Here is a 26681-nt window from a genome sequence, read left to right on the forward strand (position 1 = left end):
CCTGGTGGGCGTCCATGGGATTGCAAAGTTGGACACGACTGAGTGACTAACACTCTCACTTTCACTAGGGCTTCGGGGTGGGGGGCTGAGGGAACTGTGATGGGTACACTCCTTGATCGAGCTTTCTTGCTCCCCCTTCCCTCCTCTGCTCTGTCCTGCAGGGGAGCGGACCCTTCAGGCTGCAAATCCTAGGCTACTCATTAGCCTCTGGTCTCCCATAGGAGAGGGAGAAGCCCGCATGCTTTGCACTTTCTCTGGACACCTTGGGGAAGAGTATCTGGCGGGGGCTTCAGCTTCCTCTGGACAACTTCTGTCTCCAAGTTCCCAGCTTCTCGTGCAGTTCTAGCTCCGTGCTGCACGGCACCCTCTCTTGTAACACGGTCTCTTGCAGGTGACCATGCAGCCCCAGGATGGGGGCTAGCAGCAGTAGCACTTCCTGTTCCTGTTGATCTCTGAACTGCAGTGCCTATGTGGCATTTTGGCCATTCCACTCCCCGTGTGCCCAATGTCCTGATTCAATTCTTTTAAATACTCAAGAGTGTTTTTTGTTTTTTGTTAATATTTTCTTGACTGGATCCTGACTGATACCATCCCTAGCACTCTCTCCCCACCTCCCCCACAAGCAAGGTGAACATAAGGGTCCATCTTCCCAGCCCATGTGAGCAAGAGGCCAACGAATGAAAGAATATCACAGCATCCTCATCCCTCAGAGAAGCAATTACGGAAACCCTGTGGCTGGCTGCCTAGCTGAGCTTTCTCTCCAAAGGCCCCTGTCTCTGCTTTTATTCTGAAGATTCCCCACCCGCTACCCCCTGCCCCCACATCTTTAAAGGAAAGTGAGGCAGACAGCCCAGCTGGGGTTCCTTGCAGCAGTTGGAGCACTTGGCTCAGAGCCGGGGCGTCCTGACGGCGTTGCCCAGTACCTGCTCTATGTAAGCTCTGTGTCAGGTAACACCGAGGGGATCAGAGGACCATCAGAGGGGGAAGGAAAGCCCCCTCCACAGCTCCAGATCCCACGGTTTCTCCCTCCCTCCCGGATTGTGGTTTGATTTTGACTCATAAGTGCCCTTTCTCGGATCTCTTCTTTCTTGTTCCCCAGTGACTGGCACTGAGCCCCTTAAACAAGCTGGCATCGTGGGGAAATGGAGGCAGAGATAGGAACAGCTCGATTGTGCTGACATTGCTGCAGGAACACACATTTTTGTGGCTCAAGCCCCCCTTGCCAAATGGCAATATAAAGCCCTTTCAACTCACGTGCGTAAAGAAGAAAATAATTAAACTCTTCTGTCGAGGATCACCTGGCTCCCCCCATCCATTCACTTAGGATGTTTTGTTCCCACTGGAGCGTATGATTGGAAAACAAAGGTAAATGAGAGCAATTTATTCCCGGATCACTCCCCCCCCCCCCCCCCCCCGCTGCAGGATTAAAGCTGCCTCAGCCATAAAGAGTTTACAAACTCTAAAGAAAGATAATAACTTCCCTTCTCACGGCCCGGTCACGGGGAGGTAACGCATGTTTCCAATCAGCTGAGAATGGAACTCAAATGGTAGATTTTATTTCACTTTAATCCGCCTGTGAGTTCACTTTCAAGGTAAGAGGGACCACAACCTGCAATGTGAACAGAGTTTATTAACTTCGAAGTCTCCTCCTAAAGGTGGAGGAGCCAGCTTAGTTTACTCCTCGCCCCAAAGCCTTGCCTGGCTTGGGGGCCTGGTGCGGTTGGTGCCTGCCTGGGGCACGGGGTGAGTGCTGAGCAGGTAGAGGGGCCTCAGCGATTCAGAGCCCAGCTAACCTGATGGCAGCATCAGCACCGCCAAAGGTCATGGAGGTGACAACAAGCCATTCCAGCGGCATGGAGCTTATTTGTTCAGCACGTCTGTTTGCTGCCTACAGGACAGCCTGGCCGCTTGGTAGGCTGCTGTGGGAAGAAGCCATTCTCAGGTCCTGTCTCAACTCTCTCTGGTCACATGGCAAGCTTGACCTAGCCCCCTGCCCTGTCTTACTTCACACATTTACGAAGTCATCGTCCATTGGAAGGGAAAAGGAGCTGTTTCCTTGATTGGCCTACTGTGGAACCTTTAATGGGTAAGGTTACCACTGGAAAGCCCTGCCCTCCCCAATTCTTCCCTTGACAACGTAGATGCCTCCAGCAGGGAAAGATCTTAGGAGGCTTCCCTGACTCAGATGGTAAAGAATCTGCCTGCAATATGGGAGACCCGGGTTCCATCCCTGGATCAGGAAGATCCCCTGAAGAAGGAACTGGCAACCCACTCCAGTGTTCTTGCCTGGAGACTCTCCATGGACAGAGGAGCCTGGAAGACTAGAGTCCATGGGGTCACAAAGAGTTGGGTACGACTGAGCAACTAACACACACTCAGACACACACACACACACACACACACATTACAGGGAATCTCTTTATGACACAATCTGGCCCGTGAGGAGTCTTGCTTCAGGGAGGCCGTGTTTCCTAGTGTATGTTTGGGGAAGGAGGTCTGTGTGGACCCCAGGCCCAGACTCAATCCAGCCTGCCCAACCCCTGACTGCTATGGTGCGGTGGTTGGGTGCCCACCCAGGGTGTCTCCTGGGGGCACCCACATGCCCTGTTTGGGGCAGGAAGTGCTAACTGAGAGCTATCTGCTGGTGATCTGGGGCCCTGTCAAATCAGTCAACCTTCTTTGTAGTCATCACACAGAGTTCCAACAACCCAGAGTCTGGGTTAAGTTTGGGCACAGAGGCTCAAGAACTAGGCAGAAGATCCAGCCTTGTCCTGTCCCAGCCAGAGGGTCTGAGCTGCCCAAGGCAGACCCTCTCACCAGCCTCGCAGGTGAGACTTACTGTCTGCTCTCAGCTTTGTGGCCTTCCTGCCCCAGCCCTACCCACTGCAGGCCTTGGGCCTGCCCTCCCTGGCCCTGAGAGGCTCAAGCCCTAGCACCGTCAAGGTGACTGCTTTCCTGACCACGTCTGCCTGTCTGCCCACACCTCCCTGCCTGGCTCTATGATGGCCATCAGGAAATCAGCAGCAACAACCCAGGGTTCTTGTCTGCACGGAGCTTGGGCTCTCACAGGAGAGAGAGCTGTGGACTCCGTGGGCACAGCACTCTGCTGCTGGGAGGGAATGGCCGTGCTGGGCCATGGCCAGGACCACACTGTCTGCTGCATTTGCTGCCACGACAACGTCCCAGGCTTCTTCATGGCACGGAGCCCCACCCTGGGGCTGTTTATGGAGACTTCTGCTCCCTCTTGTGTCATCCCTCCTCGAGGCGGCGCAGTGACTCACAGATGGGTTGAGGAGACTCTCATTTTTGGAAAAGCAGAGGAATGTAGGGGTTACAGTGCCTGAAAGGGCACAAGGAATTATTTCTAAATTTCCAGATGTCTTAGAGAATTGTAGCACTCTGGGATACACCTGAATGTAATTGATGTAGCACTTTGTGTGTGTGTGTGTGTGTGTGTGTGTGTGTGTGTAAGCTGAGTCCATGGTTCCACATGCATTCCATTCATTTCACTAGATCGAACGTTGAAAGCCATCTTATCGAGCACTTCCTGTGTGCCAGACACTGCCCTAGGTGCTTTGTATGCTGTGCCTCACTTTACCTTCTCAGAGCTGTCATTTTCCCCATCTTACAGAAAAAGAAACTGAGGTACCAGGCGATTCAGTCACTTGTTCACGATCACAGCGGTGGTAAGTGTGGAGCAAGAATTCTCACCCAGACAACAGCCTGACTGCAGAGCCCCAGCTTGGACCCAGCACAGTGTGAGTGTGTGTGTGTGTGTGCGCGCGCACGCTCATGCATGCCTCTGAGCCATGTGGGCTGCCCTGTGTATGGAAGATGAGAGAATGCAGAGGACACTGTTGAGAGGGACTCACCACCCTGCTCAGTCTGAGCAGCAAAGAGAAGGGGTATCACGTTCATGGACCAGGGCCTGAAGCCAACCTGATAGCTCTAACTAGTTGGATGAGATAGCTAGCTTAGATAGCTAGATGAGAAAGGGGGTGGGTGTCGGGCTCTAGTGATTGAAATGGTTTCTACCCAAGAAAAGTGGAGGCTTGCATGGAGTGGAGCTTTGCTGTCTTGGAAACATGCTAGGAGGCAGGCAGTTTCTGGAAGGGACTTCACGAACAGGTGGGGTCTGAAAACAACAAGCTGCGTGTTTCTTGGCTCCCTTCCACCCTGTCTCTGGTCTTGCCCTCCTCCGGCCTGCTGTGTCATCTGTACTGGGGCCCAGAGGGCCTCACGGACTTCACTACAATTCAGAAACTCCTGAAGGGAGGAGGCAGGGGGACTCTGCTAGGCCCCCAGCTGCCATGGGTTCACTTCTTCCTGGAGGGCAGAGGACTCTCCATGTTCAGCAAAGGTTCCTTGGTGGAGCAGGGGAGCTGCACCCTGGGGCCTCTGGGGAGCCACCAGCCAGCTTCTGCTCTTCTTCCGCCTTTGATGTTCAGTCTCCAGGCAGTGGCTTCTCAGTTCTGCACAAGAGGGGCTGCTGCTCCCTAATGCATAGTTTGAGGGACACTTTGGTCTCCAGAGGGATTGTTGTGTAAAAAATAAAGGCAGCTCCAAAACAGTGGGCTTCGTCAGACCACACCACACATGGCTTCTGCTGCTCACCAGCCTTGACCCTTGTGTTTCCCATTCTACAAACTCCAAAGAGTGGGCCTTCTGGTGCCAACATTTATGATAGTCAACCCAGTCCTGACTGCCCACTAGTCCATGGCTAAGACAAAATTTTTCACTAGGGAATCGCAGAATATGGATAAGTCCTCAGGCTCTGGCGCCAGTCTGCCCAGCTCCCAAATTTCTCCCACTCCATGTACCTATTTAAGTGAGCCCCGGGTCAGCACCTATGTTGCCCTCTCTCGGGTCTCGCAATAGAAGCTAATGCTTACTGAGCGCCCACTGTGTGCCCGGTGCTGCCCTAAAGGCTTTATGCATGCCACCTCCTAACACCTTCGCAACAGCTCCAGCAGGGAGGTGCTATCATCTTACCCATTTTCCAGGATAAATGGAGAGACAAAAGTAGGCTAAGTCATTTGCCTGAGATCACATAGCTTGTGAGTGGCGTGATGTTGAGCAAGATATTTCACCTTCCTGAGCCTCAGCTTCCTCATTTGTACAGTGTGTCTGTCTGGGTGTTGTGAAGATTGAATGGGGGAATGCACATAGCACCTAGCAGAGTGCTGAGCACATAGCAAGTACTCACCAGACACGGTCACTTAAGCGTAGAGCTGAGGTTAATAACCCCAGTGTGAAGAGAGAGAAAACACGATGTCTCTAGCATTGCCTACAGTGAGTTAACTCCAGAATGCATGTCTTTACTGAGTCCCCTGTAAACTCCTTGAGGGCAGGGGCTTGGTCAGCCTGTTCATCGCTGGTTCCTGGGGCTTTGCACAGCATCTGACACAAGGTAGGTGCTTGGTGAAAGTCTGATGAATGACTGAGTGAAGGACTGCTTTGCGAGCCCCCTGGGCCATTCACAGCTTTGGACAGCCCCTTTCTCTTACACCACTCATCCTCTCCTGCTTTGTGGGTGTGACTTGAGTGTATCTGCCTCACTCCCTGTAAAATAGAATCTTCCCAAGTCAGAGCAGCCTGGGTCCTGCCCACTGCTATCTTTCCCAAGGAGACGATGTCAGACCTGGCAGTGCAGTGGAAATTCCTTGCAGCCTGGGTGCAAAAGGATCTCTCTTCTTGGGCAGGAAGTGGAGAATGTTGAAAACCTTGTTGAAGGTGGTTACAGACTTGGAATGTGAGCCAGCCAATGGGCAGCTTCAGGGCCTTGGATATCACAGAGCAGGGTCTAGGCTGATGGCAACCATCTGGGTCTGAGGCCCCTCCTTTCATTACACAGGTGAACATGGTTTCTAAACCACACTCCCCATCCCCATGGCATGGAGTGTGGCTGCTTATGCTCTGCTCCCCAGCACTTGCTTCCCAACATTCGCTGAGAAAATGAGCCCATGCTTGATCCCCTGCTAGTCCACCCACATGGGCACATGAGCCACCCTTGAGTGAAGTAACCGCTGCACTGCATTCTACCAAAACCTCCCACCTTGCCTTCTCATAGAGTTAGTCCTGGAAGAGCCCACTGCTGTGTGAAGCCACCTTCCCCTGAAGACCTCTGCTCTCTGGTCCTCCAAGACTTCGATCCACAGGTGAGAGTGAGGGACCATGAGGATGAGGCAGTTACACTGACAGTGAATTCCCAAGCAGGCCCAGCCCCCAGCTCCCCATCCCCAGGAAACCCTGGACTCGACCTTCGTTCTTTCCAGAGATGTGAGCCCCCACCTCTCCAATTTCCTCTTACACCTCTTCTCTATTTCCCACCCCCACCCCTGCGTGACGACGTGGCGTGCATGCGGCCCATCTGGGGGATCAGGGAATCCTGTCGGGCATGCCAGCTTAATGAAATACTTGCAGTTTATTAAACACAGGCTTCCCTAAGCCCCGAGAGCCTGTGGGTATTTGAAAGCCCAAGGTAACCCCGAGCTACCACAAACGTAATTGTTACATGTGTCCCTGCATTCCTGGTGCAACCTCAAACTCCAACTCTTAAACAGCACACAAAATTAGCGACATAAAGTAACTCCTAGTCAGAGGAGAGGGGGAAATGTGGGGAAACACTGAGGGAGGCTCCCAGAATCCCTCAGGGCCTTTAAAAGTATATGAAGTTCCTGTTACCTCGCATAGCTGTGGCCATGGCGGGCGCTCCCCTCACCCCCGGCCATTCATGTTTGCAGAATCAGTTCATTATTATGTGGGCCTGGCCTGTCAACCTGGCATGATGTAGCTTGAATATTTCAAGTCCTGTTTCAGCCAAGGCGTGCTCCAGGGTGGCCGGCGGGGCTAGCTGAGCGAACCGTCTAGGGGCTCCCTCTGGAGCGGTATTTCTGGCACTCCTCCAGGGCTGGGCTGGAGAGGGCTGTGGAGAAACCCCAGGTGATCTGGAGCCCCATGCCCAGCACCTGGGGGAGGCTGCTCCTGGGGCACGCTTTCCCGTTCGTCCGTCTCCTCAGCGCGGAGCCTGTAAATCAGAGGCGAGGGGCTGAGATGGAAGCAGCAGACAAAGGCCTCCAGGGAGGTGCCTCCCTCGATGCGGACCACCATCTGGATGCCAGAGAAGGCCACTCTGTTGACGGCACCCAGGGTCACCTGCTCCAGGAACCTCAGCGTCAGTCCGTTGACCCACACGCTGCCCTTGCGGCTCAGGGCCTTCAAGCTGAAGGCCAGCCGGGTGCCGCCCTTCTCCAGGTAGGGCTCCAGTGACAGGTGCTGGCGGGAGAGGCGAGGGAGCTGCAGCCGGAGGTGGGCGTCCGGGCCCCTGCCCACCAGCAGTGGGCTGGCGTCGTGTTCCAGCTGAGGAGGGACATAAGCAAAGGTGGCAGAGCCCGGCGTGGGGTGGTGCAGGCTCACCCGAAGGACTGTGAGGGGCCTCTCCATGGACAGGAGCCTGGGAAAGATGGAACACAGATGCACAGGCCTGAGTGGTGGCAGTCACTCCCTCTGTGACTCCTTGAGCCTAGACATGCTTGCTGCCCTCAGGGATCCCTGGTCACCTCCAGCCAAGCAGAGCCGGGCACTGAACGTGGATGTGGTCACTCTGCTCCAGCCAGGCTGCAGCCATGGGCAGAGCTGGTGAAGCTCAGGCCCACTGTTTCTAGCCTCAACTTCATCCCTAACACACTCTGTGAGTTAGTGGGAAATGCCACTCACTCTCTAAATTTTAGTTCTCTTTAACATAACATAGGTACATCCATCCTTGTCTTTGCAAAGTCCAAGGCACACCAGCCTGTGTGGTGGGGTTTTGGTGGCATATTGGCATTTGGGGACAATTTGCCTGGCTTCCTGGGAAAGGAAGAATGGAAGACAGGATCCACCTTCCTTGTATCCGACAGTCACATGACAAACGCTTGCTGAGCCCTCCTCTGAGCCGGGCACTGACCAGCTGCTAGGACGAGCAAATCAACAGGAGCACCCAGCTGCATAAGGAGAAGGGGCTTCCAGTTCCCAGCATTAAGGAGGGACCCAGAAGAGGGAAGCCCTGCCCGCTCCTGGGAGATGGGAAAGGCTGCCTGGACACACCAAGGAAGAACAAAGACACCTAGCACATTCCAGAGGACGAGATGGTTGGGTGGCATCACTGAGTCAATGGATGTGAGTTTAAGCAGGCTCCGGGAATTGGTGAAGGACAGGGAAGCCTGAAGTGCTGCAGTCCACGAGATCTCAAAGAGTTGGACAGGACTGAGCGCCTGAACAGCAGCAACAAGCACATTCCAAGTGCTCCTATGGATGCTAATGCTGCGAACATCTGCTCCTCACTGCCTAGGGCAGAAGACGGGTCCTGAGGATGCACTTGGCAAGAGCTGAGATCTCTCTCAGAACTGATAGGGGCTCCCTGGAGGTCGACTGGCCATACCCATGTGCAATGCACACGTCCCTTGCCCCAGCAACTTCATTGCCAGAAATTTGTCCTTCAGAATCTAACTGGAACATGCAGGGAGTCTCTGTTCCCCCATGGAGCTGAGGAACATAAACTCCTTGGCATGTGTACCAACCCCAGATGGCCCAGGACCTGCCACCACCTTCTGCAGGAACTGAGGGCTGAGTGGATCTGAATAGCTAACTGTATGCTTTTTCTAGCTCCAGGCTTTTGCTTACAGTACTTTCTTTCCTGAAAACGCATCTTCCATCCCAAACTGCTTATCTTTAAAGGCCTGGTTCATATGTGACCTCTCCCATGCAGCTCTTTTCCTCTGTTTACACTCTGACCCTCAAACAAGAAGACTCCCCCGGGGCTGCCCCCTTTCCATTGTGTATCAGTGATGTGGGTCCTTGTCCCATCTTCTCTGTCGTTCCTGAGACCTCCTGAGGGTAGAATTGCCTCCACGCCCTGAGTCCCACTGCCCAGTACAGACAGGACCAGGCGACAGCAAGTGTCTGGAGGCACATTTGCCAAATAGCTAACTGAGAAGAGGCTCACACACATGAAAATCATGTGAAATCAAGTCCAGAGCAACCCCATGTGAGTCTGGTCCTTAAAAGCTGTGGGACAGGCTTCAGTCCCCTACACACTCTGGACCCCCTGTCTTTTGGTGAAGTAATGGTGAGAGCCTCTCAGTCTGACAGTGAGTGGTGAGCCCTTAAGAAACCCCATTTTCCCTCATGCATACACACACACCGCCCCCACACACCCCATTCACATTCCCTGTCTGGCCCCAGTATTCCTGCAGAAAGCCTCTCCCTCAGGTGTGTGTACACCGGCCCTATTTACTTTCATTTATATAAGTACAAGAACAGCTGAGCTGGACGTCCAAGTCCTCAGGCCTGGCCAGAAACTTGGGGTTCACTTCTAGGAACCAATTCCATGGCCTAGGGACCCTAAGAGAATCCCTTGGAAAGAAGGGTTCACCACTGTTCCTGTGACCTTACTCTGCTTCGCTGGGAACTCCAGAGCCCATAGCAATCCCCCTGGCCTTGCAGAGCTCTTCTCCTGTTTCCAGTTATTCTAGGGTATGTGCCTGGCGAGCACCCTGCAGGGGCCCTGCTCCCTGCCCCGCCGCCCTCAAGTTTAAGTTCAAGCCCCTCTGATCTCCACCTACCTTACTTCCTGGGGTGCATCTAGCTCTGGGACAGCAGCTGTGAGCTCCCCGAGGTTGGGGGGCATGTGAGTCTGGGCTGGGCAGGCCTGGGGATGGCGATGACAACTGTGGTTTGGGGAGGTGATGCGTCACCATGCCCATCGACTTTGTTGCTCTCTTCCTTTTTCCCTTTAGGAGAGAAACTGGAAGTGTAATTTCTTATTGCAGAAGTGCAACCCTGCTGCCAAGAGGTTGAAAACCCCATGGGACTGTGGCTAGGAGAGGCCACTGAGTTCCTTCCTGGGTTTCATCTCGGCAGGCCCGAGGACCTTGAGAATGTTTCCAGGGTGTCAGCTGAGTTCCTCTTCTCCCCTGGCAGGTGTGGGGTGTTGACAGGGGGAAGGCATCCCAGACCTGTTAGAAAGGGGAGCCCTTTTGGACAGATGGCCAGTGAGGGGCATCCCCACTGCATGTGGGAGGCTGTGAGGAGGCCACTGTGGCTGGACTGGTGGTGGCCGAGGGAGCTGCGAGGGACATGGTAGTCCACTGAGCGTCTCAGGAAAGGACAGGGCCTCCAGGGAAGGGGAAAACAGCTGCTCACAGCAGGTGGCCTCTCCCACAGTAGGACAGCAGGAGGGCCCCCCCTATGTCCACCCATCTGGAGTCAGTCCCGCTGGCCTTTGGGAGCGGCCTGGACCAGACCAAGATGGACGTGTGCCCAGTGCTGTGGGGGCTGGCCATCCTGGAAGTGACCCAGCGTTACTACAGTGTAACCCTTCAGTTGGTGCAGTTCTACCTAGTCTGCCAGTGTGGCCTTCCTTCCATTGTACCCACAGACCAGCTAAGCTGGCAAGAGACATGGGCCCATCTTATACAGGGGGCGAACAAGGGGCCCAAGGTCCCAGAACAAGTAAACAACATCATCCTTTCACTTTTTCCCCATCAAACCCTGGCTATCCTGAGGATTCTTGGAGATTATACAGGTGAGTGTTGTAGTCTGGGCCACTCCTATCAGCCAGCGGGTGCCTCTCCAATCGGCCTCCTTGACCCCCAGGCCCACTGCTCACTTCCTCCTCATGTTACCCTTGTGGCCCCAGAGATTTCAGCAGGCCGCACACTGGGGCTAAGTCTCTGTGGGTACTATTCAGGATTCCTAGCCTGCACCCTCTATTCTCAGCAAGTTGTTTGCTTCATTTGTAGGAAGGAGAAACAGAGAGCTCTGAAAACAATCATCCATCCCTGCCTGCCCCAGCCTGTGACACAACCACTGGGGCTTGCCCAGAGATGGGAACTGTACCTGCCCCAGGAATGAACAAGCTCTCCCCCTGTACTCCACCTCCTCCACGTGCTCTCCCGGAACTGTACCTGCCCCAGGAATGAACAAGCTCTCCCTCTGTACTCCATCTCCTCCATGCACTCTCCCTCTCTGAGCCCCAGTCTGCATCGGCTGTGCCAGGCGTGTGTGAGGCCCGCCCTCAGGGACTGTACCTTCAGGATACCCAGGGTGCCAACATTCTCAGTGGGAGCACATGGGGATCTTGGCATACACAGTCGTTGCAATAGAAGAGCAGAGGTGAGAGAGACACTTGGAGTATTCTAGGAGGGCTTCATGGAGAAAGGAGTCCCTAGAGCCAGCTCTTAACCTCAAAGCTAGACTGGAGAGGCTGGTTGTCTATCAGTTAAAGGTTGGCTTTGGTGTCAGTTATATCTGGATTCAAGTTCTGTATCTTTTTTATGATTGCCTGATCCTGGGCAAATCTTTTCACCTTTTCTGACTCAGGTTCTCCACCTGTGAAATGGGGACAGCCATAGCACCTACCTCAATGGTCTGTTCTGAGGATTCCTTTTTTGAAAAGCATGAAAAAGCTTAGGTACGGTACCTGGAACACAGAGCCAAACTCAACGAATGGGAGCTGAGACAAATAATCAATGATGAGACTTCAACTCCCACCATGAAATAGGTGGTGACAGACTAACCTTCCACTAAGAGCAATTATAAGTGGTAGGTTTTTTAAGATTTGTTTGAAGATATTGGAGAGCAACAAGGCAGCTAGACTCGAGGGTCCAGGACCCCACTGAGAAGAAAAGCCCATTTACTTTAATTTTTTTAAGATTTATTTTTGATGCAGACCATTTTTAAAGACTTTATTGAATTTATTACAATGTTGCTTCTGTTTTATGTTCTGCCTGTTTTCTTCTTTTTGGCCATGATGCATATGGAATCTTGGCTCTCGGACCAGTGATTGAACTCACACCTTATGCATTGGAAGGAGGTCCCAACTCCTGGATAACCAGGGAAGTCCCAGGAAAGCCCATTTATTTAAGCCTGACTTGCTACCCCTCTTCCTTGTGAGACATTTGCTGGTTTGAAAGTGATCCAGGCCTTCAGGCTGAGCAAAGAGTGGCCACTGAGATTCTCAAGGATCTCCCCAGACAGGGGAGGCACAAACGGGGACTCAGCCCTTGAGAAGCCAAGTGAAAGTGAAAGTCTCTCAGTCGTGTCCGACTCTTTGCGACCCCATGGACTGTGCAGTCCATGGAATTCTCAAGCTGAGCACCTGGATAAAAGCGCACGCAGAGAAGTGAGCTCATATTCTGTTCAACCTTCAAGATGCCTTGCTGGTCTCAAAGCAGGAGGAATGAGAAACCAAGGAGCCAAATAAATGCAAGAGCTCAAAGGCTAAGAGGCTCAGCAGAGGGTGTGGCTGTCTCTTGGAGGTCAGGTCCAACCAGGGAAGAGGAGCACCCTGCTGAAAAATCCCCCAGACTTTCAAATGAGACCCTGTACAGTACATGGGGATTAAGGACAAACTAAATTAGACCAGGTCTTAAGAAGGTGGAAACCTGGCCCCGGATGATCCCAATCTCTCTTCTCTAACTGCCTTCTAGAAGAAAAAGAAATACTTGCTAGACCAAGTTAACATCATACAGAGCCTCTACAACTTCTCATTAACAGTGTTCTATGATGAACAACAACAAAAAGTACTAGGCATGCTAAGCTACAGGTTGTTCAGTCACTCAGTTGTGCCTGACTCTTTGTGACCCCATGGACTGCAGCACATCAGGACTCCCTGTCCACCACCATCTCCTGGAGCTTGCTCAAACTCATGTCCATTGAGTCTGTGATGCCATCCAACCATCTCATCCTCTGTCATCCCTTTCTCCTTCTACCTTCAATCTTTCCCAGCATCAGGGCCTTTTCCAATAAATCAGCTCTTCACATCAGGTGGCCAAAGTATTCAGCTTCAGCTTCAGCATTGGTCCTTCCAATGAATATTCAGGATTGAGTTCCTTTATGACTAACTGGTTTGATCTCCTTGCAGTCCAAAGGACTCTCAAGAGTCTTCTCTAACACCACAGTTTAACTGTCAAAAAAAAAAAAAACAACAAGAGAAAAACAGCAGAAACAATCTCACTACATATGCCACAAAAGACCTGAACAAGAATGTTCATAGCAGTTTTATCCTATTAACCCCAAACTGGAAACAGCCCAAAGGTCCATTAAAAAGGAAATGGATAAACAAATTGTATAATATGTATACAATGAAACACTACACAGCAGTAAAAAAAGAGACTGAGCCAGTGATACATACAACAATGGAGATGGATCTTAGGACCATTTTGGAGAGCAAAAGAAACCAGGCACAAATGATACAGACAGTATGATTACATGAAATGCAAGAACAGATAAAATAGCCTATGGTGATAGAGGCCAGACTGTTGAATGATCTCTATGGAGAGGTACTCACTGGTATATTTGTTTACTGGGACAGCCATAACAAAGAACCACAAATGGGGTGGCTCAAATAGAGAAATGTATTGTCTCAAAATCCTGGGGGCTAAAAGTCCAAGTCTGTTTCAACAGAACTAGTTTCTTTTAAGGGAGACTCTGTCCTTGGCCTCTCACCCAAGTGCTGAGCTTTGCTGGCAACCTTTGGCTTTGCTTGGCTAGTAGAAGCATCACCCTGATCTCTGTCTTCATCATCACGCAGCAGCCTCCTTGAATGCAGTGGTTCCAATGGCAGCGTTTCAGGCATGCTGATTGGCTTGTGAGGGAGAGGGACCAGGGGCAGGCAGTCAGGCTAGACTCAGGGCTCTTGCCGGCACCATAACCCTCAGTACAGCTTCACCTCCCGGGTGGATGGTTGGATAACCAGAAGTCCAGATGGCCACTCTGGGGTGCTTTAAGGTCTGCAGACACACCTGGGACTGAGCCTGCTGAGTGGAAGGTGGCTGGCCACGTTCCAGAGCCTTTCCTCTCAGCCTGTAGGTCTGCCTCGTCCAGACCACCAGCCAGCTGCATGTCTCTGAACCATGGCTTCCTCCCCATGGTTCCTCACACACACTGCCTTCCCGTCTTGGTGATGCTCAGGTATTTCTTCCCGCCAGCAGAGATGGGCTCCAGGAAGAAACCTGGAAGGGGCTGTGCTGTCCCTAGGTGTATGACCTCCGTTGAGTCCTACCCCCTCTCCATGCTTTAGTTTTTTCCTGGGGCATGGGACACCTCTCCTCGTTGCCCCCTGAAAACAGACTTCAGTGAGAAAAAGGCTGTGTCCACAATCCCAGCCCTGGCACGGGAGAGTGGGTGGAAGAGCTTGCTCATGGCCCCTGAGTTCCTCAGTAACTCCGTTCAAAGCAGTTCCTGGCAAGACAGAGAACTGAAACAGCCAGGGAATTTATCGGACAAGAGGAAGAACTGGGGACTTCCCTGGTGGTCGAGTGGATAAGACTGTGCTCCCAGGGCAGGGGTCCTGGGTTCAGTCCTTGGTCAGGGAACAAGATCTCACATGCTGCAACTAAACCCCTGTGCAGCCAAATAAATAAAAAAAATTTTTTTAAAGGAAGAACTGCTCAGGCTACATCTCCTGAGGGCCAGCAGGAAGTCATGCTGGTAACCGTCTGTCTGGCCTTTCCCCGGGGGGCAGGGTGAGAGCCAGGGAGGGTGAGAGTGGGGGAAGTGGAAGTGCTGACTGCTCTCTGCTCGGGCCCCCTTGGCTAGGATGGCCTCCCTCAGTTGGTGCTGTGGCCCTGGGGAGAGTACATTAGTGAGCAAATGTCCCTAGTTGTGCTCCTTGGAGAGCTCAGGGCCGGAAGGGCACCTTCCAGGGCTCCTACTGTGGTGGGCAGGAGAGGACTCTGGTGTCAGACTCGGGTCTGAGGCTTGGCTCCTTCTTGTGGCAACTGTGTGCGCTCAAACAAGTTACTCGACCCCTCTGAACCTGAATTCTGGCCTGTAAAATGAGGATAATCTGTTGCTGCATGAGGGCTAAATGAGATGTGTCCAAAATGCCAAGCACGTGGAGAGGGCTGGTAGAGGAGCAGAGTCCAGTGAAGGTGCATCCTGGGGAGAGGGGCTGGCAGACCCAACTTACAGCCTGTATGAACCCCAGGTTCTCAGAAGCCTTCAGGTTTTGCTTAAAACAACCATGATTTTTGAGTTGAACATATAATAGAAATTCCATTTTTAAATGATAATGAAGTAAAATGGATGCTCTAGAAAGAATCTCCAGGTTATGGCAGGGGCACATGGCTCTAACCCAGGAGGAGAAGGCTACTCATTATACAGACAAAGCTGAGGTTCACAGCAATTAGTTGATTAATTAAGATCACAGGTCTGGGAATGTCAGAAGCGGGATTTGGGCCCAGTCTGTTACACTCCAGCTTAAACATGAAGCCATTGTGCCTCATGCGTGGTGTTCTCTGGGGTCCAGCTGCCCTACCTTCTCTAAGTGTGTGCTCCAGCTGTCTGGCTGGCAGTGCACTCAGCCCGTCAAGTCAATGGGGCTGCTCACCACCCCCACCTCCCCAACCCCAACCTCCACCCCACCTCATGTCCTTATAGCTTCTGGCCACCAGGGGGCAGCATCCCAAAACCCAAGTGACTGGCTCTTTTAGGCGGACCGGGTGGACAGTGCAAGTCCAGGGGAGCCATTTACGGGCCTGCTAGTCTTCAAGAAAATCAGAGATACCAAGGGAACATTTCATGCAAAGATGAGCTCGATAAAGGACAGAAATGGTATGGACCTAACAGAAACAGAAGATATCAAGAAGAGGTGGCAAGAATACACAGAAGAACTGTACAAAAAAGATCTTCACGACCAAGATAATCACGATGGTGTGATCACTCACCTAGAGCCAGACATCCTGGAATGTGAAGTCAAGTGGGCCTTAGAAAGCATCACTATGAACAAAGCTAGTGGAGTCGATGGAATTCCAGTTGAGCTCTTTCAAATCCTGAAAGATGATGCTGTGAAAGTGCTGCACTCAATATGCCAGCAAATTTGGAAAACTCAGCAGTGGCCACAGGACTGGAAAAGGTCAGTTTTCATTCCAATCCCAAAGAAAGGCAATGCCAAAGAATGCTCAAACTACCGCACAATTGCACTCATCTCACACACTAGTAAAGTAATGCTCAAAATTCTCCAAGCCAGGCCTCAGCAATATGTGAACGGTGAACTTCCTGATGTTCAAGCTGGTTTTAGAAAAGGCAGAGGAACCAGAGATCAAATTGTCAACATCTGCTGGATCATGGAAAAACCAAGAGAGTTCCAGAAAAAACATCTATTTCTGCTTTATTGACTATGCCAAAGCCTTTGACTGTGTGTATCACAATAAACTGTGGAAAATTCTGAAAGAGATGGGAATACCAGACCACCTGATCTGCCTCTTGAGAAATCTGTATGCAGGTCAGGAAGCAACAGTTAGAACTGGACATGGAACAACAGACTGGTTCCAAATAGGAAAAGGAGTTCGTCGAGGCTGTATATTGTCACCCTGTTTATTTAACTTCTATGCAGAGTACATCATGAGAAACGCTGGACTGGAAGAAACACAAGCTGGAATCAAGATTGCCGGGAGAAATATCAATAACCTCAGATATGCAGATGACACCACCCTTACGGCAGAAAGTGAAGAGGAAATCAAAAGTCTCTTGATGAAAGTAAAAGTGGAGAGTGAAAAAGTTGGCTTAAAGCTCAACATTCAGAAAACGAAGATCATGGCATCCGGCCCCACCACTTCATGGGAAATAGATGGGGAAACAGTGGAAACAGTGTCAGACTTTATTTTTTGGGCTCCAAAATCACTGCAGATGGTGACTGCAGCCATGAAATTAAAAGATGCTTACTCCTTGGAAGGAAAGTTATGACCAACCTAGATAGCATATTGAAAAGCACAGACATTACTTTGCCAACAAAGGTTCCGTCTAGTCAAGGCTATGGTTTTTCCTGTGATCATGTATGGATGTGAGAGTTGGACTGTGAAGAAGGCTGAGCGCCGAAGAATTGATGCTTTTGAACTGTGGTGTTGGAGAAGACTCTTGAGAGTCCCCTGGACTGCAGGGAGAACCAACCAGTCCATTCTGAAGGAGATCAGCCCTGGGATTTCTTTGGAAGGAATGATGCTAAAACTGAAACTCCAGTACTTTGGCCACCTCATGCAAAGAGTTGACTCATCGGAAAAGACTCTGACGCTGGGAGGGATTGGGGGCAAGAGGAGAAGGGGACGACAGAGGATGAGATAGCTGGATGGTATCACTGACTCGATGGATGTGAGTTTGCGTGAACTCCGGGAGTTGGTGATGGACAGGGAGGCCTGGTGTGCTGCGATGCATGGGGTTGCAAAGAGTCGGACACGACTGAGCGACTGATCTGATCTGAGGGAAAGGGGAAGATGGTCCACGCTTCTCTGGCTCAGAATGCCCTGAAATGGCCCAAAGGTGGATTTCTAGCAAATCTCACGAGAGGACACCAACTCTGAGCGTGAGATAAAGCAGGAAGCCAGGGGCCACACAGAGCATAGCAGCGGTCTGTTACATGGCAGGTGCAGGGACAGACAGGCCCAGAAAGGCGAACCACCTGCCCAGGGTCAAACAGTGCACAGCAAGGCGAGGGTGAGAGGCCAGGCCTGCTCCCTTATCTGTAAGATGGAGCAGTCATGATTCTCTTCAAGGAGGGCCACCACATGGGGAAATGAAGACGCCACACTTAGCCCAGGCCAGCACTTGGCACTTAATAAGTGCTCAAGGACAGGCTTCCCCAGTGGCTCAGCAGTAAAGAATCCACCTGCAATGCAGGAGACGGGTCCAATCCCTGAGTCAGGAAGATCCCCTGGAGGAGGGCAGGGCAACCCACTCTAGTATTCTTGCCTGGAGAATCCCACGGACTGAGGAGCCTGGTGGGCTACAGGCCTCTAGGGTCATAAAGAGTCAGACACGACTGAAGCGACTTAGCACCCATGCAGGCAAGGGCTCAGGGCATTGGATAGGGATGGAGCGGTAGTTCCATGACCATCAGGACAAAGTGTGCTCTGCCCCCTCTGAGTTGTCAGGTGAGAAAACAATTATGTGTCACTTCTAGAGATGATGCTGTGAGGGACGCACAGAACGTGAAGCCCAGGAGGGACATCTATACAGCCAGTGTGGGGAGACCGGGGCAGCCCTCCTCCAGGGGACGCTGTGTTGACTCGTGCAGAATGACTCCGAGCTGGCCAGGTGGAACCTGGTGGGGAGGTGCCTGATGGAGGGAGGTGAAGTCAGATACCCAGCCACTGGAGGGGTTCTGTCACGCCTTGCTCTATGCACTTGGCTAACACGAATGGTAACAACAGAAGTAATGGTGCATTTGAACTTTAAAACAATAACGAAGTCAGCACTGAGTCCTGACTAGATGCTGTGTCCTGTGCTAAGCCCTCATGTGAACTGTCTTATTTAATCCTCACTGCCTTTGTGAGAGAGGTCCCAGTATTAATCCTAATTCACAAATGAGAATGTAGAAGCACAATTAAGTAACTCAAGATCACCCATATAGCAGGACGTGGAGCTGCCTCTCAAGCTCACATCTGATCTTCAGATCATTGTGCTCAACTCCTGTGCTTCCAGGGGCAAACCCTTCCCCTCCCTGGGCCTTGGGTCCCAACCTTCTGATGGCTGGTCTGGGCTGGGTGAAGTGAATGGCTATGGGGATGGGGGAGGGGAGGGGCAGCCCCGGTTGCTTATTCCTGCTGCATTCCCTCCCTCTGACGCTGGGAGGGATTGGGGGCAGGAGGAGAAGGGGACGGCAGAGGATGAGATGGCTGGATGGCATCACTGACTCGATGGATGTGAGTTTGCGTGAACTCCGGGAGTTGGTGATGGACAGGGAGGCCTGGCGAGCTGTGATGCATGGGGTCGCAAAGAGTCGGACACGACTGAGCGACTGAACTGAACTGAACTGAATGTACTGTTCAAGATTCTTAATACATGTCAGTTTTCCTTAACACTAAATCCAACAATGGAGCCCTGACCAATGCCTGAGGCAGGCCCTCGGGACAGGATGTCTGGGAGTTCTGAGGCTTTCTGGGCTCTCACCTTGGGGTGGGACAGTCAGGCCACTTAGAGCCAGTACCAGAGAGCCTAGCAATTACCTCTGCTTTTACTTCCTTTTTTCCCCGCTGAGCTACAGGACTGTCCCTTAGGCTGCTTGCAGAAGGAGGCCGTGTCTTGCATCCTGCCTAGTGCTGTCCCCTCCTGCTTCACCCAGAGCCTCCAAGGAGCAGCTGTGGGCCAGAGGGCAGGGAAGGAGCCCTATCTGGGAGCCCAGCCTTGACTCTGCCGCGGACATGCTTTGCAGCACATTGCTTTTCCTCTCTGGGCCTCGGAGTCCTCATCTGTAGAAAGAGGATAATCATCCCTGTGCAACCCCCGGGCCCTATAGCCAGTGTCTTTAACTTTTGGAGAGGGCTCCGCTTTCACCTGGTCAAAAGGTTTTGCCAAGGGCTTCTTTCTTTCTCAGTCAAGAACCCATATTGAAGAAACGCAGCTTGGTCTCATTTAGACAGTGCGTCTGGCCAGGAAAGATGGCCTTAAACGCAGCACACCACACATCAAACAGGGGCTTTTTGTTTTTAATTAAGTGAGGTAAAAGCCTAGCATAAATACTTTGCCTAAATTTTAGAAATAAAACGTATTCTGAAATTAGCATGTCTTCAAAGGCAGATTTTTAACACACCATGAAAAAAACTCTGTGTGGCAATTTAGACGGTTCCTGGTGCCTAGAAGTACTCCATGTAGATCTGATAACAGGAGGACAAAGAAAACAAACAACGACAACAACGATAAAAATGTTCCTCTGCAAACAGTTCTCTCTCTTTAAATTGTGGTCAAACACACAGAACGCAGTTTCCCATTTTAGCCATCGTAAGTACACAGTGCACTGGTGTTAAGCACATTCACATTTTTGTACAATCTCCAGAACCTTTTCATCTTGCAAAGCTGAAACTTTAAACCCATTAAACAGCAACACTCCATTTCTCTTTCCCTCAAGCCCCTGGCAACCACCATTGTACTTGTTTCTGTGGGTTGGACTATTCTAGATACCTCATATAAGGGGAATCACACAGTATTTGTCCTTTTGTGTGATCCGCATATGTCACTTGACGTAATATCTTTAAGGTTCACTCATGTTGTAGCATGTGTCTGAATTTACTCATTTTAAGACTGAATAATAGTTCACTGTATGCATATACCACATTTTGCTTATTAATCTGTCAATGGACATTTGGGTTGCTTCCACTTTAGGCTGTTGTTAACCATGTTGCTGGGAACAATATGCATAAATACCTGTTTGATACCCTGTTTTCAGTTCTTTAGGATATATAAAGCAGTGGAATTTCTGCATCATATGTTAATTCTGTGTTTAATATGTTGAGGATCTGCCCTAGTGTTTTTCCATAGCGGCCACACCATTTTACATTCCTACCAACAGTGCAGAAGGGTTGCAATTTTTCCACCTCCTTGACAACACTTGTTATTTTCTGTTGTTGTGTGGTTTTTATTATTTTTATTTTATAGTAGCTATTCTAATGGGGGTGAGGGAATATATCATTGTGGTTTTGATTTGCATTTCCCCGATTAGTGATGTTGAATATCTTTGATATGCTGTTGTCCATTTATTTATTGTCTTTGCAGAAATGGCTACTTTAAGTCCTTTGCCCATTTTTGAGTCAGGTTATTTGTTATTAAGTTATAGGAGTTCTTTACAGATTCTGGATATTAACCCCTTGTTAGATATGGAATACACAAATATTTTCTTCCATCCTATGGGTTGCCTTTTCTCTCTGTTGTGTCCTTTGAGGCACAGAAATTTAAGATTTTGATGTAGTCCAATGTACCTGTTTTTTCTTTTGTTGCCTGGGCTTCCCTGGTGGCTTAGACGGTAAAAGCATCTGCCTACGATGCAGGAGACCTGGGTTCAATCCCTGGGTGGGGCAGATCTTCTGGAGAAGGAAATGGCAACCCACTCCAGTACTCTTGCCTGGAAAATCCCATGGATGGAAGAGCCTGATTGGCTACAGTCCATGGGGTCGTGAAGAGTCGGACACGACTGAGCGGCTTCATTTCACTTCCAAGAAGTTATTGCCCAATCCAATGTAATGAAGCTCATCCTCTAAGAGTTGTATAGTTTGGGTTATTCCATTTAGGTCTTTATTTTGAGGTAATTTTATTTTTTAAATTAACCATCACAGATGTTTATTTTATTTATTTTTGGCTGCACTGGATCTTCGTTGCAGCTCACAGGCTTTCTCTAGTTGCGTCAAGCTGAGGTTACTCTTCACTGCGATGCGTGGGCTTCTCACTGAGGTGGCTTCTCTTGTCGCGGAGCATGGTCTCTAGGACGCATGGGCTTTGGTCGTGTGTCACACAGGCTTCATTGCTCTGAAGCATGTGGAATCTTCCCGGACCAGGGATCAAACCCGTGTCCCCCTCATTGGCAGGTGATTCTTAAAAGACTGGACCACCAGGGAAGTCCTTGAGGTAACTTTTATATACTGGATACTGTAGGAGCCCAGAGTCCAGCTTCATGTGGTTATCCAGTTTTCTTTGAAATAGTTATCTGAAAACAAGATGTATGGTTGACGGTGACAATTCATCGTATTTGACCATATTTGGTTGAATAAAATAAGTTACTTTACTTTGGCTACAATGCAAAACAAAAAGCATTCAAATTCACCTTGTAGGTTTCATTAATTTCACGTTCCCATCTTTATATTGTTTAACAGAAATACTCTTCATTTAAAATAACACGCTGCACTCTCAGCAGTGTGGATTGTTTTCTAACAAGATAACTCTCAGGGAGGTGTTAGTGGGCAGATCCGTGAACCACTGGCTGTTTTCTGCCTGTGAGTGGGTCCTGTGCTCCTGCTCTCTGCACTGTCCCAGTGTTCCCGATGTCGCAGATTTTAAGAGTAAGGGTTGTTGTCACTGTTACGTTTTTGCTACCTTGGGTTTCTAAATAAACCTGCGGCCAGACTGCCACCACCGAGCACTGTGTTTTGCGGATTTGGACCCCAGACTCAGAGCCCATGAGCAGAGTTCTGAACCCCTGATGCAGGAGACACACAAAACCCAGAGGTTCAAAGCACTTCCAAACTTTTGATTTGCTCCTAATTTAGAGCTCTTCCTAGAAGACTGATTCTTCACACTGGTGGATAATACCCACAGGGAAAACTACTCTCTAGGATGCAGAGTGCCACTGGTAGAGGGCGTCTGGGGGAGGCCTGTGCTCAATGTCAACTTGCTCCCTCTGCCGCTTACACCTCAAGCTACCTCCCGCATCTGGAATAGTCATCAGGAGCTGAAGAAGGACCCGAATTTCCTGGGAAGAATGCTAAATCACGGGAGGTGTCTGGTGCCAAGAAAAATAGCCTGGCCCAGCTTTGGGGCTGGGAGCCTCAATTGCCACCTCGGGAAGCTGCCATCACCACACATACAGAGTGCAACGTGGCCTGATTTTGCCAAAACAAAGGGAAGGCCCTCTGGCAATTTCTGTGGCTTTGTGTTGCAAATTTAAATTGTCTGCTTTTAATTCTCCTTTACCAGCTTAATACAAATTGGAATTTCAAAACCAGTGAAAGACAGAAACCTCACTTTGGAGTGGAAGACAGACCCCACGTGACCTGCATTTCAGTCTGGGACAAATAGATGGATCCTGGAAACTTCTGGGGAGTGAAGGCTTTGGTGGTAGTAGGATCCCTAGGCTGTGGGGCTCCTGGGCCACCCCCGTGTATGCATGTACTCTGAGCCCATGGGGGCCAACAGTTGTTTCCACACACAGAACAGAAGCTTGCCAGACTTCCCCGCTCAGGACACTACCCCGGCATGCGTCTAGAGCCAAGTGCCAGCTCATTGATGTGTATTTCCACATGGGGCTCCTGGACCTCTTCCCAAGGAGCAGGCAGGACTCAAAGGAAACTGGCCTCCTCTGCACCCAGCCCTGGATAGGCTCTGCAGTGATCAAGCACATGAAGACAAGCTCTGCCCTCAAGGAGGTCCAGGTGCATGCAGAAGACAGACTCTCAGACAGGTACCACCCAGTAGGACCCAGGAGGGAAGCATGAGGACAGGGGAGTCCCAGCAATGTGCCAAGACCAGCCTAGGGGGATTAGGAGGGTTTCCTTGAGATGATGGCAGGGCCAATCTTGAAGAACCAGTAGGAGTTGACTAAGTTAATGAGGAGGAAGGGGCATCTCAAGATGGGGACATACATGAACAAAGCCTCACTCAAGCTCAAGGGAGCCAGACGTCAGAAAACCAGAGAAGGAGGAGGCTGCTGCTTCCTCAGCCTCAGCATGTGTGCCAAGGTTCTGCCGTAATCATTACCTCCAGGTCCCCCTGGCCCTTCCCCTCCAGTCTCTCCCTTGACCCTGTCAAAGCCCCAAAGTTTATTGGGGTTGATGGGGCATCATTTAGCTTGTTTTCCTGTCTCTGCTGTCCTATTGAGTACCCCAAGCCACAGCCCCTCATAAAGAAAGTAGTCTCTGCCCCCAGAATGCGGGAGATCACCAGAGAAGGAAGGTTCCGCATACAGTCTGCATGGTGCCATGCCCAGAGAACCTGCATTCTGGGTCTCTGGAAGGCAGTGTGGCTTGGGGGTCAGGTGGACTGAATCCTAATCCCATATCCACCACTAATGAATCAAGGGACTTGGGCAAGTTCTGTAAGCTCTCCAATCCTCGGTTTCCCACTGATGAAATAGCGAGGAAGGAAATGAGGAGGAGGAAATGAGATTGAGGTCAGGTATGTAAGGCATCGGGGTTTCCCTGGTAGCTCTGTTGGTAAAGAATCTGCCTGCAATGTAGGAGACCCCAGTTCAATTCCTGGGTCAGGAAGATCCCCTGAAGAAGGGATAGGCTACCCACTATATTCTTGGGCTTCCCCGATGGTTCAGTTAGTAGAGAATCTACCTGCAATATGGGAGACCTGGGTTTGGTCCCTGGATTGGGAAGATCCCCTGGAGGAGGGCATGGCAACCCACTCCAGTATTCTTGCCTGGAGAATCCCCATGGCCAGAGGAGCCTGGGGGGCTGCAGTGCATGGAGTTGCAGAGTTGGTCATGACTGAGTGACTTTCACATGTAAGGCATCAGAGTGTGACTGTATTGATTGCCAAAACCTAGATGAAGACAGGCAAAGTGGTGATGTCCTATCTCGTCTTCTCCAGACTTCCCACACTAAGTTTTTCTCTACATTTTCCCTCTCTCTCTTCTCTTTCCGGCATAATGAAAGTTTGGTTGGTTTAACACAGATCTAAAGCAATGGTTCCAGGACTTGCCTGGTGGCCCAGTGGCTAAAACTGTGTGTTTCCAGTGTAGGGGAGGCCTGGGTTTGATTCCTGGTTAGGGAGCTTGATCCCACATGCCACAATAAAAGCTTCCAAGTGCTACAACTAAGACCTGTTGCAACCAAATAAATAAGTAAATCAATTTTTAAAATAAAAATAAATAAAGCAGAGGCTTCAACAAGAAGCATATTTGTCTCTTACCTAACAGGCCAGGTATAAGCAGCTGAGGTCTCCTAATGATTGTTCCATGATGTCAACAACCTGAGTTCTTTCCAACCTGTCACTCGATCAGTTGCAAGTATTGTCCTCATCCGTGTCACTCCAGATGGCTCTCGCCGCCCAGGTCTGCATCCCAGCCAGCTCGGGTGGGGCAGAGGGAAAAGCACATGGCAAGTCCCCCTTTAAGTCATATCCTGAAAATTGCCCGCATCACTTCTACTCACATCCTTGTGGCCTGGCCTTAGCCAGGGGCTAGACCTGGCTACAAAGGAGGCTGGGTAGCAGTGTGCTCAGGGGCCAAATGACAGCTCTCTTATCATAGGAAAAAGGGAGACCAGATATTGGGAGACCATTGAGTCGTCTTTCTTCAGCCCGGTTAGCCTACTCCTCAAGGGTATGAAAGCTCAGAGCTGGGCTCCACTGCTACAGATTTATTCCCAGGGAGGGAGACTGACTGCTAACCTGCTACAGTGAAAAGCCCCATGATCAGCCCTCTGCCTCCTTAGAAAGCAGAACAAGGGGGCAGTCTAAAACAGCAGCAGGAGAACTGCAGTTTATTTGGGGAAAGGCTTCCCTGAGAGAGGGGGGTGGTCACTGTGGCAGCTGCTGGCCTGCTGCATACAGCGTGGTACTGTGCACTGGAGGGTGGCGGACAGTCAGTCGCTGGGCACAGAGAAAGGAGCGAGGAAGTTCCCTGGTGAAGAATCCGCCTGCAATGCAGGAGACCCCGGTTCAATTCCTGGGTCGGGAAGATCCACTGGAGAAGGGATAGGCTACCCACTCCAGTATTCTTGGACTTTCCTCATGGTTCAGCTGGTGAAGAATCTGCCTGAAATGTGGGAGACCTGGGTTCACTCCCTGGGTTGGGAAGATCCCCTGGAGAAGGGAATGGCTACCCACTCCAGTATTCTGGAGAATTCTATAGAATCTATGGCGTCTATAGAGCCTGGAGTCTATAGATTCCAGAACTATACAGTCCATGGGGTCACAAACTGAGCGACTTTCATTTCCCTGGTGGTCCAGTGGCAGAGACTCCAAATTTGCAATATAAGTGGCCTGGCTTTGACCCCTGGTCAGGGAACTAGATCCCACATGCCAAAACTAAAGGTCCCGAGTGCTCTAACTAAGACCTGGTGCAATCAAATAAATAACAAATATTTTTAAAAATAAAGATGCAGTTTTTCTCTGAAGGTTCTGGTCTGTTCTGAGATGGAGGCACAAAGTGAAAAAGCCTTTTGTTTTATTTTTATGTAATGTTTTGAAAAGGTTATACACTCACATTATTCACAAGCTTTGAAAAGATAAAAAGGAGTAGCTTTCAGGGTCCCTCACCCCTCTTCCCAACAGGTAAGTGCTCTAATGAGTGTCCTACCTGCCTTCCAATCCTCCTTCTGCAAGGACAGCAAACATGAAAACACGCTGCAGCCAGGCCCACCTACCTCTTTCCCCAGCACTGTCCGCTGCCCGGCTCCGTGGACACAGCCTCAAGGCCAGCAGCTCATTCTCCCCAGTGGCCTTGCTCTCCTTGTCCTATGGTGTTTCACAAAACTAGCCTGAGCCACGACGACATATATTTCATACCTTCCATGCTTGACATTTTTCACATATGCTTTACAAATGTGCGTCTTCACCCCGAATCCAATGTCCCGGGAAATATGTCTTTTCCACATGGCTGCTGCTATAATATAAAAAGCATTTTCCCCTTCCCTTGGCCCCAGGAGGGAGCTATATCATGAAAATGGAAAAGTGATGAGAAAATGAGAAATCCTGCCTCCAGAGCTCTCTCTCCTAGTGGTTTTCCAGAGGCTCCCTGGGACTGCATCACCTTGAGAAGCATAAATCACCAGTGAGGCTGGGTGACGCTGTCACCCACTGGTCCTGTGCATAACTGTTTCTGCTTGGTGGCCACTGATCCAGCGCATGCCTGCTGTGTAGGTGTGGTCCTCTGCCTGTCCACCCACCTGCCTGATGTGAGCAGGCCTGGCATTGGGATGGGCACACAGTCCCTGGGGGGCCCATATCTTGCAGAGCTGAAGATTGTCTAGGTGAGGCCCACAGCCATCGCGGTTCAACCATTTGGAGGGAAACCTTACTGTGGGTGGTCTTTCCACAGACCATGGGGATGCCTCCAACACCTTCCAATAAAACCCCAGCGAGCTCTGAGCTCAAGTGTGGCAGACTTCGTGAGCCTTCAGTACAAGCCATGGCTTGGAAACCTGGCGAAAACACCAGATCCAGGGCTTGGTAAATCCAGGGCTCAGCCTGCCTGTGCTTCCTTCACCCTG

The 26681-nt window shown here is 50.7% G+C and overlaps 1 protein-coding gene across 1 annotated transcript; it reads right to left on the reverse strand.

Annotated features, from left to right (window-relative positions):
- Positions 1–1489: 1489 nt before the first annotated feature.
- On the reverse strand, positions 1490–9812 carry TIFAB (TIFA inhibitor). The gene is made up of 2 exons (XM_061423561.1): positions 9603–9812; positions 1490–7453 (listed from the first exon to the last, which is right to left on the reverse strand). The coding sequence occupies exons 1-2, from the start codon at positions 9665–9667 to the stop codon at positions 6850–6852; spliced, it is 669 nt and encodes a 222-aa protein (XP_061279545.1). The 5' UTR covers positions 9668–9812; the 3' UTR covers positions 1490–6849.
- Positions 9813–26681: the final 16869 nt, after the last annotated feature.

The sequence above is a fragment of the Bos javanicus genome, chromosome 7 (assembly GCF_032452875.1).
Source record: "Bos javanicus breed banteng chromosome 7, ARS-OSU_banteng_1.0, whole genome shotgun sequence".
In the NCBI taxonomy this organism is placed as follows: domain Eukaryota; kingdom Metazoa; phylum Chordata; class Mammalia; order Artiodactyla; family Bovidae; genus Bos; species Bos javanicus.